General features: G+C 42.3%; 1 protein-coding gene across 1 annotated transcript in view; it reads right to left on the bottom strand.

The window, feature by feature from the left end:
* The window catches only part of DNAH9 (dynein axonemal heavy chain 9), a 303,415-nt gene that overhangs the window by 187,505 nt on the left and 98,214 nt on the right, over nt 1-17,696 (bottom strand). The window contains exon 27 of the mRNA XM_036836769.1: nt 5,006-5,162. Within this exon, the coding sequence (XP_036692664.1) occupies nt 5,006-5,162 (157 nt within the window). The remainder of the gene's footprint in view (nt 1-5,005; nt 5,163-17,696) is intronic.

Below are 17,696 nucleotides of genomic sequence, written 5' to 3'. Positions count from 1 at the left end.
GGTCATGGTTCTGAAAAGGCTTGAATTATTACAAGAGATCTTTGGAGGTTTGGAGCAGAGAAAAACATGATTAAATCGGTATTTTAGGAGACCCAGTCTAACATCACATAAGCTAGGTTAGATGCGGGGCAGACTTTGAAAACAGAGGGAAGAATCAACCCCACCTTTTACTAAGCTCCTTGGATTAATTGATTTCTCTATTCATGCAACAAATCTACTCTGAGCCTGTGCTATGTGCCAGGGGTTGTCCTAGGTCATGAGGATTCAGCCCTGAACAAGGGAGAATTGACCCGATCCTCAAGGGTTTTGGATCCTAATGGGGAAAACAGACAACGAACACAAACATAAGAAACCATCAGTAGTGATAAGTCCCAATGGAGTCTTAACATGAGGGTAATGTGGCTATTTATTTATTCATTCTGTCTTATTGAGATGTAATGGACATGTAGCTATTTCAGACTGAGAAGTCACAGTCTGTCTGAGGAGGTGACATAAGTTCTAGGCATTGTGTTTGTGTGCTCAAAAAAATTCTGCAGGTGGATATTGCTAGTATCATATTCATGAGTGTGTGTGTGTGTGTGTGTGTATACATATGTATATATACACATATATATAATAAAACATAATATATACTTTATATTTCATTTATATGACATACTTATATTCCCGAACTTCTGCTTAGTATTTGTGACATTTGACAGGTTGCCATATATACATGACACTTGTCAGGTTGCCACACACAAATATATATATATGTAAAATAATAAAACAACCTGTCAACTATCACATACACACACATTACATATATGTATATCACATACACACATTATATATATATTGCCACCTGTCAAACGTTATAAACACTAAGTCAGAGTTTTGAAAATCAAAATCCATGCTTCTCCAGCTAACAGTGGTTTTAAAACTTTTTAAAGTTGTGGATACCTTTCATCAAATGGAAATCCAATACATAAAACAGAAGAAAGTAGAGTTTCCATAGGGGGATAATCATCACCCCACACTTTACCCCCAAGGGCCTGAGCAGAACCCAGGACTCCATGTGGCCCCGTTTTTTGACAGGACACAACTAAGATGTCACCACAACAGCACAATGGTACCATTAGCTGGGCTGGGCTGTTGCCTTGCCATAAGACGGTGAGTTTCTGGGACAGGATATGGCTCTCAGAATAAGGTTGAAGGCCTGGAAGCGAGAGCCTTGCTGAAGGAAGAATAAACATTGCTGACTGACTGGATGATGGAAGGAAGGACAGGAAACAATGAAGATGTCTTAAGATGTCCACCCCCGGCCCACGGGGAAAAATAAGATGATTAGTATTGCTGGGATGAGGAACCTGGCCGAAGGAGAAACAGGAGTCAGCAGGGAACTGTCTGATAGAAGAGTGTCGACCGAATATGAGAGGAGGGCATCCAAACGGAGGCCTCTGCTGCCTAGTTAAAGAGACTACCAGAACTTGGGTGAAGCTGGGAAACAGACTCAGGAGTCATCCGTGTAAAGTAAAACTTGAAATGATGAAAAGGGGGTCAAAAAATGAGATCAAGAAGGCAAGATCAGATAGAATTGTGGAAGGATGACGGTTTCAGAAAGGTAGAGAGCAGGGTTTTATCAAGGAGTGGGGGTGTTCTACAGTATTGATGCCATGGAGAAGTCACAGAATTCCAGATTACTTCAGATTCAAAGTCATTTGATGTTTCAGCAATAGCCCTTCCAAACTGAGGTCCAGGGGAAAGTATTGCTGCTCTAACATGAAGAATGTCTTAGCACTAAAACAGCAACCATTACCAGAGAAAGTGGCTAGTTTATGGTTTCCAACCAGCACTAGTAGAGTAAAGCAACCCTAACCCTAACCACTTCCCCCAAGCCTCCAGCACAGGTTCTCGCGTCCACCCCACATTACCCGGACGCCTCCCTACAGAATTCCTGAGGCACAGAGGGATGTCGAGGGTCCTTGACAAAGCCCAAACTCTCCTCTTTCCTCTCCTCTGTTTCACCACCGACCCACACCCCTCCCCATGTTCACTAAGTATAATTTAATTTTTTCAAGCTTCTCAATCTTTCTTTTCCGTTTCTGCTACCCCATCTTCCGGCTTCTCTCCCTCTCTGGTTTGAACGGCTGCAGTGTTCTTCCTAAAAACGTTCCTCCCCCACCTTCCAGTCTCTTCCTGTCTCCCTTCATCTGGCTGCCCAGGGAGTCTTCCTTAAAGACCGTTTGTCTTCATCACACTCCTGCTTCAGTCCTGCAGCCTGCAGCGTTTCTGTGGCCTGACACCTCACGGTCAGAGCTTCCCAGTGGTCTTGTGCTCCTCCCTTCCTTGCTCAACCCCATCCTTCCCATCCTCCCCTGTTCCCCGATCCACTCGAATGGACTCCACCGTGGTTCCATGTTTGTTTCTAGCTTGTTCTCTGGAGACACTGAAACAGAATGCGCTGCTGTGAGTGATGCTGGTGAAGGCTCTTTCTGACCTTCACTCCTTTCCTCCCCTCGCCCCAGCCAAACCCTGTGAAGAGAGCTCAGGGTGAAGTCAGCACAGGGAGCAGGGGAAGGACAGCACCTGCACATAGAACTCAGTCCTGTTTCTGAAGCTGATGTTTTAGTGGGTGGGGCTGCGTTAAAATGTCACACGCCCTGTTTGGTGCTCATCCAAACCTTAACAACCTTAAACAACCTCAGCTCTGACCTCCTCCACGATGTCTTTTCTGACCAGCGCACTTGGTGGCTCTCCCACAGCTCTGGAGCATTCCAGGGATTAGAGTTCGTAGAACACGCATTAGCACTCAGGGTAATGCTGTCTGCTATCTCCCCCAATTATTTCATATACCGTTCCTGTCTCTCCTAATGGACTGGGTTATGCTCACCCTATCTATCTATTTATCTATCTGCCATTCATCTATTATCTCTCTCTCTCATCTCTCTGTCATCTATCTACCTACGTATCTTTTCTTTCTTTCTTCCTTCCTCCTTTCCTTCCTTCCTACCCATCTATCTCTCATATGTCTATCTATCTATCTATCATCTATCTTTGTATCTATTTATATCTATCTATCTTTCATCTATTATCTCTCTCTCTCTCATCTCTATCTGTTGACCTATGTTTTCCTTCTTCTTTCTTTCCTTTTTTCCTTCCTTCTTTTTCTTCCTTTCTTTTTCTTTCTTTCTCTTTCTTTATCATCTATCTATCTACCTACCTGTCTATCTCTGATATCCACCCCATGATTCCCAACAGATGCTGAGCAATGGTGATGCTCAATAAATTAAGTTGATTGCTGGTGTGTACTCTGAGATAAAAATAATTCTGAATAGCTGGACAACAAAGGGAAGAGGAGGTTTGCAAACTGCTTACTTATTGGAGCTGTTTGGTTACAAAGCATGTTTGGTGTCTAGGGAGGAATCACCTTACCTTTGCTGCATCTCACTACGGCTATACGTACTGTTCTTGCTCTGATCTGTGTCTGTACTAGACACACATGACTGAAGCTTTGCACCAGTTCAAAACAAATTAAGGGCGACCCCCTCCTCTCACTCGCGCACTCTTAGAGGAATTGGTGGGGTCAGGGTTCAGTATAAGTTTTTGAAAGGACTGGGTTAAAATGACCTTAGTGACCTCCTGGCCACGGGCCACTCATCTCGTCCTGTTTCCCATGTTGGGCAGGACTTAGAAGAAATCTGGTTGATTTTCTTCAATCAGTACCCCAGGTCTTCCACATCTAAATGAGTGTGTCCTCCCAGAACGTTGGGTGCGGAGAGTATATTTATCTCAGCAGGGCTGCCATTGATCAACTCTAGGAGAATCTAGAACTTAAAGTAATCCTTAAAGTTTGCGTTGTTCCTTTAGAGGGGAAAAAAAACAGTTTCTTCTTCCAGCCTGCTTAAAGAGAAACAGTATCTTATGTGTTCATCAATAAAGGCAACCATATTAAAATTTAGTGTGTGGACTATGGGAAGACAAGCTATTTTGGGTCTGAATCCTCATTTTTGTTTGCTTTATATGAGAAAACATGATGCTACAGGATTCTGTAACTCTGCACAGCAAAAATTTTATATACAAGAGAAATTATTAAAGTTATAGCAGATCAATCTCATTTACAGAGTTCTATATGTGGTAACTGAAAGTACTATCTTGCCAGTCTCTAAATTTATTTTAAATTTAATTTATTTTACAGGCAATATATCACATCATTTATATATATAAATATTGATCTATTTAATGCAAATGTTTTCTTTTTCCACTCTAAATTTATTTACCTGCTATCCTGTTTTCAAAAGGGAACTTAAGGCAGTTTACAAAAATACATACAATAAAACAAAATAGAAACGAGACAGTGAGACAATCTGTTATTATGCTTTTTTTTAAAAAAAGAATCTGAATAAGGTCTAGTTGTGAGCAGAACGTTGATGGCTGAGAAGTGACCTATGGGCCTCTTTTTCTTTTTGCCTTTCTCTATGACACAGAGCCTGGAATACATTAAAAAATGTAAAAATGATGAGTGCCTGGACGAAGAACATTACCCCTTGCACTTGTCTTTGTGTACCTCTTGCTAAGAGTAGAGGTTACTCTAGTATGTCTTCGGAGAGCCAAACCGAGAATATTTTGCCCTTGTAGAAATTCTGGGGAATGCCACACTTTTACACAAGAGCACATCTATGACTTTTATGTGAAGATTTTTATATCAGCCACTTATGAGCCCTTCTGTGGTTCTGGGTCAAATAATGAATTTAGGCCTTTGGATATATGTTCAGCTTCTTCATTTTACAGATGACGAAAGGAAGACCCCAGAGGTGAAGTCACCTCTCTGTGGTTGCAAAGCTCATCAGTGGAAGTGGATTCCACGGCATTAAAGTTACAGGGAGGTCCACAAGCTCCTGAGGGCAGGGGTCCTCAGGCCTCCCGTGAGGGAGCAGGGGCCTCCCTGTCTGGGCCTCTGAGCGAGACCAGGGCAGCGAGGATGAGCTGCTGCCCAGCTCCGAGCCCCCCGCGGCCGGGCCTGTACCTTGTAGCCCATCTGCTCGGAGCAGTTAAACACGTAGACCATGATGCCCAGTGCGCGGCCCAGGTCCTTGGTGGTCTCTGTCTTGCCTGTGCCTGCAGGTCCTGCTGGAGCCCCGCTCATGGTCAGGTGCAGAGACTGGGTGAGGGTGATGTAGCACCTGCCGAACACAGGAGGGTGGAGGTCACTCTCGGTGCCACAGGTGGCCCCACAAATAGCTCTGGCCCTGCTGGGTTCTAGTGAGAGAGAGCTGAGGTTCAAGGCCGTGAGAGACTTGGCACAGCTTCTGTGAAGGAAAGCCCAGAGCCCCCCGCTCTGTTCCCCTCTGCGCTGCGGGTGGAACTTTCTAAAGGATCATCTGATCATGATGCTCCCTCCCTGAAGGGCACCAGGGGCTCTCGGCCCGGCCCTTCCTGACCTTGCCCCCGCTTACTTCTCTAGCTCATTTCTCATGGGTCCCTACCCCCCAGCCCCAGTATGTTTAAGTCCATTCATGAAGAGCTATTTTCACTTGCCCAGTGCTATGGTCTGAACGTTTGTGTCCCCACTAAATTCATATGTGGAAATCCTAACCCCCGAAGACTGCGGTGTTAGGAGGTGGGGCCTCTGGGAGGTGATGAGGTCATGAAGGCGGAGCCCTCATGACTGGCTTAGTGCCTTATTAAAGAGGCTCCAAAGCGGTCCCTGCCCCTTCCACCATGTGAAAACACCGCGAGAAGGCACCAGCTGTGAGCCAGAAGAAGGGCCCTCACAAGAGCACGACTATGCTGGCACCTTGATCTTGGACTTCCCAGCGTCCAGAACTGTTGAGGCCAAGTCGCCGGAAAACTGAGTTCCTCTGCCGAGTTAATGATTAACCTCTGTACCCAAAACGTTATTCCTTTCTCGTCCAACACCTTTCCCCTCAAGGTTGAGGGGTATCAAAGGGTGGGATTGAAACTGCATACAAGCCCCTGTGTCCCTGTCCTTAAGATAACACCTTTTGCTTTAGTCTCCCAGGCCTCCCCTGAGTCTCCAAAGGCTGGCTCAAGAGTTAATGATCAGGAAATGCAAAGATGGAGACACAAAGAATAGCTGTTGGACCCAGGAAACTGGTACAGTTAGACTCTAGACGAGCCCCACAGCAGGGTCTCGAACACCCCAGGCCCCTGAAAGCTACGGATACAGGCCCGACACACTCCCCCAAGCTGTTCTTACCGGAAGCAGACCCCACCAGGTGAAAATTGCCAACCGCCAGCACTTAGAGCCCAGACCGGTTGAAACCAGATGACTGGTGATACTCGAAACTTCACATTGATGCCAACCAATCCGCGAATAGGACAAGCTAACCAGGCTCCCTGCAGCCCCCTCCCTCACCCTCACGCTGCCTTTAAAACCTCTGTCTCCTAACCGGCAACTTGGAGATGGTCTTAGGACACTAGTCTACCATCTTCCCACGTTGCTGGGCTGCTGAATAAAGCAACTTTTCCTTTTCCATCAACACTTGTCTCTCGAATTGGCCTGTCGAGAGGCGAGCAGTTGAACTTGGGTTCCGTACCGGCCTTGTCCGGTTACACTGTGAGAAATAAATTTCTGTTGTTCATAAGCCACCTAGTGCTTGGTATTTTGTTACAGCTGACTGAACAGACTAAGATGCCAGACACAGTAGGACTGGGCTTGTCCCTCTCTCCTTCCCCATCCAGCTCCTGACCCTTCCTAGAGTCTACCCGGATCAGGTTCCTCTTCAATCTTTGCTTGGCTGATGGTTACTAACCCCCTGGGGCTCATTTTTGCCATGACTTCACCCACAAGTATTCCCTGACCCCTCAACAATGGGGTGAGTGAGCAGAGTGGCTCAGCTGAGCTCCCACTCCACTGCGCTCCACTGTAACTCCCAACTAGATGTGTCATACACCTCTTCCATATATATCTTCATAAGAAGATGATGAAATGTGCCTTTGGGTAATAAGCCCATGAAAAGATGCTCGAAATCACTGATCCTTAGGGAAATGCAAATTAAACCCACAATGAGATACCATGACACACCCACTAGGAGGGCTACAATCAAAAAGACAGACAATAACAAGTGCTGGTGAGGATGTGAGAAAACTGGGAACCTCATACATTGCTGGTGGGAATGTTAAATGGTACAGTTACTTAGGAAGACAGTTTGACAGTTTCTTAAAAAGTAAAGGTTACCATGTGATTCATCAATTCCCCTTCTAGGAATTACCCAAGGATAATATAAACGTATGTTCACACAAAGACTTATGCAGGAACGTTCAAAGCAGCAATATCCATAACACTAAGAAACTGGAAACAACCCAAATGTCCATCAACTGTGAATGGATAAACAAAATGTGATATATCCATGCAATGGAATACTATTTAACAATATAATGGAATGAAGTACTGATACATGTTACAACATGGATGAACCTGAAAAACATTATGCTAAGTGAAGGAAGTCAGATACAAAAGATCCCATATTATTTCATTTATGAAATGTCTGGAAAACACAGAGATCAACAGCAGATCAGTGGCTGTCTAGGAAGGGAGGTGAGGGTGAGGTCGGACTGCAGACAGGGTGACGGCAAGGTTCTAAAACTAGATTGTGGTAATGGCTGCACAAGTCTAAGAATTTACTAAAAATCATTGATTTGTACATTTGTAATGGGTGAACTTTAAGACATGTAAATTCTATCTCAATAAAGCTTTTAAAACCATGCCATTGACCTAACTTTTTAATACTTAGAAAATCAGTACAGAGGCTTTCAACTTGCAGGCTAGATGGGGAGGGGGCATCTGAGGGGGCCTCTGAAATGAACTCTCTTTGGTTCTGAATCTGATGCTAGAGCTGACCAGAAACTCTGAGTTAACACCTTTCTTGCCAGATGGTGACTGCATCCTCACTGCAACCAAAATTGTTTTGAAAAGACTTGGAGTTCCTGAACTCTCCTTTAATTAAGTGTGAAATTCCCATAGCTACCTCAGCCTTTGAAGCTGAAACCCAGGAAGTTAGTTTCTCCAGGTGGAGAGAAGCGTATGCAGAATTATTATTCTACTTGGAGTTTTCCTGTGTAATGGAGGGGCTGGCTGCATTTAACTCCTGGTGAGCTGGGCTCATACAGCTGCCTCACTTTTCCCTGTGAACTAAGCTCACATCAGAGTTGTTGATCTGTTAGGTGGGCCACGAAGTGAGGTGAGTCAGGGTTAAGGTGAAAAGCTAGGTCCCATCTCACCTTGCTCGGTCACTGTTACCATTTGGCAATGCTTCTCTCCAACACTGGTAGCTAGATCTTCAGAGTTCCATGTGCAGCCTTAACTGTACCTGCTCTCCTGGGCTGAGTTCTGGCTCCAGACTGGCCCCAAGGCCTTCTACCTCTGCCAGCCTCAGGTTCCTTCCAGAACCTGGAGGGCCTGCTGCAGTCCTGTACCCGCCCCCAGGAGGAAAGGCAGCTGCCTGGATGGGTGGAATCCTGGCCCTCAGCCAGCTCTCCTCCCCACTCTCTCTCCCACCCTCTTTCTGTCCCATGGCTGCCTTCTCTGCCAGCCAGAGGGCAATCCAGACCTCTTCTCTCTGCCGCAGCAGGGCTCTCAAGGAATCTGAGAGTCTAGGTTTCACAAAAATAGAATTCTCATAGAAAACTCAGGAATCTCCCAAAAGAAATCCTTAGAACTAGGTGTCAATCTCTTTTTGAGCATCTGCTGAGCTTCTGATTATCTCCAGAAGAAGCACATGGGGGGAAATGTCAAAATACATATACATTTGCCCATAACAATAGAACTCTAGAGCTGGAAGGAATTTCTGAGATCAACTAATCTAATCCCCTTAAATTACAGATGGATTGACTGATGTTCAGGGAGGGGAAGCGGGCTGGCTGTCTAAGGAGTTCTAATAACCAAGGCAGGGACAGTGGGGCTTTAGCGTGGGCCATGAGGAAAACACAAAGAAAAGAAAGAAAGAGTATTCCCCTCTTCTGTGTGGGGAGCCACTGAGCCAGCAGGATGTCCTAGTTCTTTGGGACACACGCTCCTCTAAGATTCTGTCTGTGGTCTTGTTAGATTGTAAGATCCATCTCTTTAAACATGTAAGCTGGCTGCTTCAATCTGCTCCTGTTTCCTCGTGAGGGGGGCAGATCATGCTATTGTGGTTTAAGGCAAGGACTCAGGAGTCAGACACACTGAGTTCAAATCTTGCCTCTACTACAAAGTGTTTGTGAAACTCGGCCAGGTTATTAAACTTTGGTGCCTTAAAAACATGTGTCACTGGGGTCCACCACACAGTATTTTCTTTGTACAAAGGAATTTAGATAAATCTGCTGCCTCAAAAACAACTGCAATTGTGAAAATGGCAAGGAATCCTTTAAGAAGAGCTCTTGCCTTAACCAACTAACCACAACATGAACATGGATCAATTTAGTCTGATTGCTTATTGGGAAGACAGACCTTTAGTGCTGGAAGAGACCTCAGAGGCTTGGCTCTTTAACCATGCCAGGCTGTCTCCCCTTAAATCCTTCAAATACGATCACATAGCCTGTTCTTCCAGTAAGGCATGGTTTATTATTTTAGAAGCCAGTTCCTTCCACCGTGGGTCAGTTCTAATTGTTTGAAAGGCCTTCCTAATATCGAGCTGAAGCTGGTTTTGCTTTCTTCGGGCAAATGATGTCTACAGGCTTTGTTCTTATCTGACCCACCACGCTCTTGTGAGGACAAGATGAGACAAGAGATATGAAAGTGCCTTGGAAAGCAGAAAGCTGATCCACTTTCAAGGTATTATTTCTCAAGATAATAAACATATGAAATGTAGCTTTCCTTCTTTTAGACAAACAGCTGGCAGATTAAAGAAAATATCAAAGGTGTTGTATCTTGATTTCAGCTATGTACAGACTGGCTATCCCAGACGTGTGGTCTGGCTAATCTCAGAGTTGGTGCAATCACTTGACTTGTATTCATTTCCTACTGCTACCACACAATAAGGGCTTAAAAAAACACCCACTTATTATCTCACTTCTGTATGTCAGAAGTCCAGGTGGCTCCTCTACTGAGGGTCTCACAGGGCCGAAATCAAGGTACCAGTTGGCTGGACCCTTATCTGGACACTCTGGGGAAGAACCTGCTTCCAAGCTCATTTGAATTCTTGGCCAAATTAAGTTCTACCAGTTGTAGTACTGAGGTCCTAGGCGCATGCTGAGGCTGGGGGATCTCTCAGCTCCTAGAGGCCACTGTACGATCCTTGCACAGGGCTCCCTCCATCTTCAAAATCAGCAATGGCATGAAAAGTTCTCATGCTTCAAGCCTCTCTGACCTTCCCTCTGCCCTCAGCCAGGAGAAGGCTCTACTTTTAAGGTCTCATATAACTATATTGGTTCACCTGAATAATTTCCTTTTTGCCGTAAAGCAAAATATAATCATGAGAATGATATCATCCTATTTATAGTTTTCACCCACGCTCAAAGAAGAGGAGATGATACAAGGGAAAATGTCACTGGGGATCATTCCTAGAATTCCACCTACCACACGGTTCAATAATAACTGAGGAATGAACGTGGATGCAACAATATCTACCTGGAGGGAGGCCTCTAGTGGCATCACCAGGACACAGCCTCCTGATGTTCAATATATTCATAGATAACTTGAATTAAGAAATAATTGATTAGATAGAAGGTAAACCAAAATTCTAAATAATTTTGGCAATTGAAAATGATGTGGTAGACCCAACAAAGTGAAATTTAAGGAGAACAAATGCAAATTAGTCTTCCAAGCACTTGCATGTACATGGAATGGGGGCAATGTGGTTAGATGGCAGGTCGCAGGAAAAAGACCCAGGGATTGTGATAGGTTCCCAACTCAACATAGGAAACAGCACTAACAGAAGAATGTCCTTAGCAACAACCTAAAACAAATCTGTCCATCTTATAATATTTTAATATTTAAAATTTGAAAATTGTTTGTCCTCAGCATAAATAGCTCCAATTCTAAGATCTATTCCTTATGCCATGTGGTTATGAGGTCCTTCATCACCTAGTGCTCATCTTCGTTTGCCTACGCTAGTTGCTAAATGTCTTTCTCAAACCGTGACAGGAAGAGCTGAGAGCAATGACTGACATATGATCTACCAAAAATAACACACACTTAGTAACTAAACTTGAATAGCTTAATTATGCTTCATATTATGTGTATGGTTCAAATATAACTAGAAATTCTAGAAGTGACTTAGAAAAAGGAGAATCAAGAGCATAATTCTTAGAATTTTTAACATGGGGCAGTAGATGGGAAGAACAGGAGACAAATTTACAAAAACCAATTTTCTCCTATATGTAAATGAAAAGAAAGTTAAAGATATAATGAAATTAAGCAAAGGTTCCTTAGTTACAACACCAAAAGCACAGTCCATAAAAGAAAAATCTGACAAACTGGACCTCATCAACATTAAAAACTTTTGCACTTCAAAAGATACCATGAAGAAAATGAAAAGATAAACAACAGGCTGGGATAAAATATTTGCAAACATATATGCAATATGTCCGGAATATACAAAGAAGTCTTAGAACTCAAAAAAGAGTACAAACAGATCAATCAAAAAATAGATAAAAGATATGAACAGAAATGATGCCAAAGAAGATATATAAATGGCAAACAAGCACATGAAAATATGCTCAATAACATTATTACAGAAATGCAAATTAAAACTCAAATGAGATGCTACTTCACATCCACTAGAATGGCTACAAAAAATAAAAATAAGACAGATAATAATAAACGTCAAGGATGTGGAGAAATGGGAAGCCTCATACGTTGCTGGTGGGGATATAAGATGATCCAGCCACTTTGGAAAATAATTTGGCAGTTTATCAAAAAGTTAAACATAAAACTGCTGTACTACCCAGCAATTCCTCTCCTAGGTATACACCCAAGAGAAATGAAAACGTACATCCACGCAAAGACTTGCAAGCAAATGTTCACAGCAGCATTGTTTATAATAGCCCCAAACTGAAAATTACCTAAGATGACTAGATAGACAAAATGTGTCATATCTGTAAAATTGAATATTATTCAGAAATAATAAGTAACAAACTACTGACACATGTTCTATCATGGATGAACCCCAAAACATTATGCAAAATGAAACAAGTCAGACACAAGAGACCACATGTTGTATTGTTCCATTTATAAGAAATGTCCAGAATAGGCAAGTTTATAGAGACAGAAAGTAGATTAGTGGTTGACCAGGGCTGGGGCTGGGAGTGAGGATCAACTACAAATGGGCATGAAGGATCTTACTGAGGGGCATAAAAATGTTGCAAAATTGATTTATGGTGATGGTTACACTACTTGATAAAGTTACTAACAATCATTGAATTGTACACTTGGAATGGGTGAAATTTTTGACATAAAATAAAGCTCAATAAAGTTGTTTTAAAATATATATACATAGGGACTTCCCTGGCAGTCCAGTGGTTAAGACTCCGTGCTTCCACTGCAGGAGGCACAGGTTCAATCACTGGTCAGGTAACTAAGACCCCGCACGCTGTATGGCACGGCCAAAAAAACCCCCACAAAAAACAAAACAAAAAAATATATATATAAAATGAAGAAACAATCTTAGATAGGAAGAAAAAAATTAAAAACTACATAGAGATAACAATAAGAAACACTCAAAACCTATATGAAGATACTTATAAACTTTTCTGAGAAACACGATTGAAGGTATGAACAAAGAAAAACAAATCACATATTATAAAGATGGCCTGGCCATTCTTTCAAAATTAATTTGAAGGTTTTAAGGCTCACCAATCAAAACCCTAATAATTTATATTTTAGAACTTGACAAAATGATGAAAGCTCATTTGAAAGAAGAAACAGAAGAACTTAAAAAAAAAAAAGGAAAGGAAAATGAAAATGGATGATACAGACCTTCACTATAAAAATATTACCACTCACAATAAAGCTACAATCCTTAAAGAGCATTGCATATAGATGGATTAATATACTGATGAAACAGAATAAGAATAGATACTTTGAAGCAGTTTGACAGACTCAAAACTGAATATGGTTGAGCAAACATCACAAACCAGTGAGGGAAAGGACCCATAACTCATGTGCTGGGCCTACTGACTACTTAGAAACAACAACAACAAAAAATTTAATTATATACTCCCTAACATAGTTTCTATGGGTTTTCCTTTCCCAGGACTCCACACTTTGGGAAGCCATCTCTCCTCTACACGGAGTATTCCCATGGGGCTGTCAATCAAAGTATTTCCCACCTTCCCAGAAGCCACCTGCCAATGCAGGGGACACAGGTTTGAGCCCTGGTCTGGGAAGATCCAACATGCCATGGAGCAACTAAGCCCGTGTGCCACAACTACTGAGCCTGCGCTCTAGAGCCCATGAGCCACAACTACTGAGCCTGTGAGCCACAACTACTGAAGTTCGCGTACCTAGAGCCCGTGCTCCGCAACAAGAGAAGCCACTGCAATGAGAAGCCCATGCACAAGGAAGAGTAGCCCCCGCTCGCCGCAACTAGAGAAAGCCCTCACACAGCAACGAAGACCCAACGCAGCCAAAAATAAATAAGTAAAATTAATTTATTAAAAAAAAAAAAACTGTCCCACAAGGGGTGGGCACAAGGCTCGGCCTGAGCAAAATACCCCATCTCACTGTTCGCAGTGACTGGCTCAGAGACGGGCACATGATCCAAACAGGACCAATCAGGGTCCCTTTAAGGAATCTGACATATGGTGCTGGGAAAGAGAGGGTCTCTCTTCCTCCTGGATCAGGTGTGGGCCATCTTTCCAGCCAAAGAAAAATAATGCAAGAAAGAAATCAGCTCTCAGAAGACAGCAAAGCCCTGATAGCTGCCTGTTCAGGCCCGAAAGCTGGTTTCACTGCAGCAAGCTGGACTCCTTCCCCAGAAGTCTGAGTTAACAAGTCCTCTTTCTGTTTAAGTTAGTTTGAGTTAGTTCAAGTTAAGTTAGGCTTCTATCACTTGTAACCAAAAATGTGGGGTTTTTTTTTTTGTTTTTTTTTTACAAAAATGTTTTGATGAAAACATTCGCTTTACTCAGTAGTCAAAAAGTTTACCAAAGAATTAAAAAAGGTTAAAGGAAAAAGTAAAATAACATAAACTATAATAAAATACAGGTGAATATTAAACTGATCTTAAAATGGGCAGGAACTTGCTAAGTGTAAAAGTAATAAAATGGGCAATGATAATAACAAATTCACAGGAGAAGGAAATCTAACAGCCAATAAACACATAAAATGCTCAAGCCTGTGAGTAATTAAGAACATCAAGATCCAAATGAGACATCATTTTGACTTATAAAGTTAATAACATTTTAAACAATAATACTTAATGCTGGTAAGGATATTGTGAGATGACCACCTCATAAACTGCTAGTGACAGTGGGAACAATACCTTTTTTAAGAATAACTTGAGGGCTTCCCTGGTGGCGCACTGGTTAAGAATCCGCCTGCCAATGCAGGTGACAAGGGTTCGAGCCCTGGTCCGGGAAGATCCCACATGCCACGGAGCAACTAACCCCATGTGCCACAACTACTGAGCCTGCGCTCTAGAGCCTGCGAGCCACAACTACCGAGCCCACGTGCCACAACTACTAAGCCCGCACGCCTAGAGCCCGTGCTCCGCAACAAGAGAAGCCATGCAATAAGAAACCTGCACAGCGCAACAAAGAGTAGCCCCCACTCGCCGCAAACAGAGAAAGCCCGCATGCAGCAACGAAGACCCAACGCAGCCAAAAATAAAAAAATAAAAAAATAAAAAAAAAAAGAATAACTTGAAAGTATGTATCATCTAATTGTCCTGCTTCTTGGAATCCCTCCTGGGGAAATAATGAGAAATATGGTAAAAATTTATATATAAGTGAGTTCACAGCAGCTTTATTTTTAGCAGTAAGAGCTTAGATACAATTTAAATGGCCCATAATGTGGTTATGTTACATAAACTATGGGATACTTGTAAATAGAAGATAATCCAGCTATAAGAGGCGTTTAGAAGAACATTTAGAGAGTATACACATGATATATTGTTACATGAAAAAGTCTATGATATTTTATATACAGCATATGGCTGCAATTTCATTTTTTCAAAATCTACATGAGAAGGAAACAGACTGAATATTAACAACGGTTATTCCTGGTAACTTTTATTTTCTTTGTTTACAGATTACTAAGTTTTTCAATAAAAATATCAGATAAAAACTTAAAAAGAATTGCTGGATCATATGCTAGTCCTATTTTTAATTCTCTGAGGAACCTCCATACTGTTTTCCATAGTGGCTGCACCAATTTACATTCCCACCAACAGTGAACTAGGGTTCCCTTTTCTCCACATCCTCACCAACATTTATTATTTGTTATCTTTTTATGATAGTTATTCCAACAGGTGTGAAGTGATATCTCATTGTGGTTTTGATTTGCATTTCCCTAATGATTAGTGATGTTGAGAATCTTTTCATGTGCCTGTTGGCCATGTGTATGTCTTCTTTGGAAAAATGTCTGTTCAGGTCTCCTGCACATTTTAAAATCAGATTGTTTTTTTGATGGAGTTGTATGAGCTCTTTTATATATTTTGGATATTAACCCCTTCTCAGACATATCATTTGCAAATATCTTCTCCCATTCAGCAGGTTGTCTTTTTGTTTTGTTAATGGTTTCCTTCACCGTGCAAAAGCTTTTAAAAGAATGAAATTTTGCCATTTGCAACAATATGGATGGTCTTGGAGGGTATTACGCTTAGTGAAGTCAAACTGAGAAAGACAAATACTGTATGTTTTCACTTATATGTGGAATCCAGAAAATAAAATGAATGAATACAACAAAACAGACTCACAGATACAGAGAACAAACCAGTGGTTACCACTGGGGAGAGGACTGGAGAGAGGGATAAGATAGGGGAAGGGGATTTAAAAAGTATGAACTCTTAGGCATAAAATAAATAAGATACAAGGATGTAATGTACAGCACAGGAAATACAACCAATATTTTATAATAACTTTAAATGGAGTACAATCTATAAAAACATTGAATCACTATCCTGTATACCCGAAACTAATATAGCACTGTAGGTCAACTATATTTCAATAAAAAAAACTTAAAAAGAAAGTGCATGACTTTGCAAGTTGTGTCCTACCCAGCAAATCACCCTCAAAGACTCTTGCATCAATTATATCTCACCCACTTGCAGTAGTGCCTGAGAAATTAAGAGGTACTCAAAATTGATAAGCTGTTGATTAAAACAGTACTTCAGTATGGGGCTGAAAGGGGTGTTTGTATGCAAACATGAGGGAAGGGGGGTAAAGGGGGAGGAGACCATCCACAGGTTAAGAAACAACTTAGGAGAATGGCTTTTGTTCAGCCTGAAAAAGTATCTCCATTTAGTCCTTCAACTTAGCAGTGTGCCAAAGTCCTGTGACAATGGCTGAGCCATCGTACCTACTTATACATTCAGGTCCCATCCAGGCAGTGGGAAATTCCAAAGAAAAAGGCATAATCAGTCGGACGTACTGTAATGCGGTTGTGCTTTTAATGAATGTGCAGAGGTTGTACGGATAAATTGTCCATTTGATTAATTCCTCTGGCAGGAGAGAATTAAACGTACTAAGCTACACACCAGCAAAAGCCGAATGCTCTTTAAAATGTGATTTTCTGTGTTGAGGTCAATTTCTTTCTGGGCAAAACATTTCTTGAGGTAATAATGGAAGTCAATGAGAAAATGGAATTCACCATATAAATATTCACTATGTACTACTTTGTCAGAAAAGTATCTCATGTGCAAAACAAGGTCAAGGTCTGCATAGTATTTGCCATTCTTTGCAGCAAATCTTTCTTGCAAGTTCCTATTTGCATCCTTTCATATGAGAGGTGATAAATGCCTATTTTAGAAATAATTCACTGTCAAAACTTTACCCTTTTCCTCTATGAGGTATTTGGCATTAGAGTACTAGAGACCTCTAAATCCAAAAGAGGTAATTATCTTCTTCAACTCCTGGGAAGGTATGAAGACCCAGGGAAAAGACAGTGCTGTATTTTTTATCTCTTGGAATGATAATGTCTGGTGTGCCTGTGGGTAGGAAGGAAATATTTTGAATGGTCTGGGAAGCTGGGCACACTACTCCGAATCTCAGAAGTCATTTCCCTGCTTTTACACAAGTATTTCGTGAATGCCTATTATTTGCTGGAAACGGTGCTGGGTCCTGGGGCAGAGCAGTGAGCAAATCAAAGTCAATGTTTCCGTGGAACACACAGTCACAGTGAGAGACAGACATTAACCAAGTTGCTCAAATATATAATGGCTTCATTATTCTGTTTCGAGCGATATAAATTCCAAAACTATTAGCTCCAAGTCCAAGGCAGGCAGAAAAACTCACTGCCAAAGAGAACACTCTTCCCAAAGCCCTTCCTGTTTAGGACAGCTGTGCTGCTGAGAATCATCGTAAAGACAAAGAGCACATGAGAGGGCCCCCTGTGAATGAAGCTTGAGGTGGGAAAACTTTTCCCTGAACCCACAGTGAAAGGAGCCCCTCCAACTGATCATGACCCAGGAAAGCCCGGGTAAAAGCCCGAGATGCCCAAAGCCCCAGAGGTGCTGCAGCCTTTACTGTTCCAGCTGCAGAGGGACCTGCATCCCTCTGAACCTACGCTGTCTGCCTTTCGTCCTCAGCTGGGGCAGCGAGCAGGGTGGTGCCCA

Source organism: Balaenoptera musculus, chromosome 20, assembly GCF_009873245.2.
Source record: "Balaenoptera musculus isolate JJ_BM4_2016_0621 chromosome 20, mBalMus1.pri.v3, whole genome shotgun sequence".
In the NCBI taxonomy this organism is placed as follows: domain Eukaryota; kingdom Metazoa; phylum Chordata; class Mammalia; order Artiodactyla; family Balaenopteridae; genus Balaenoptera; species Balaenoptera musculus.
The sequence above is the reverse complement of the archived record's forward strand: the minus strand, read 5'-3'. Positions and strand labels throughout refer to the sequence as shown.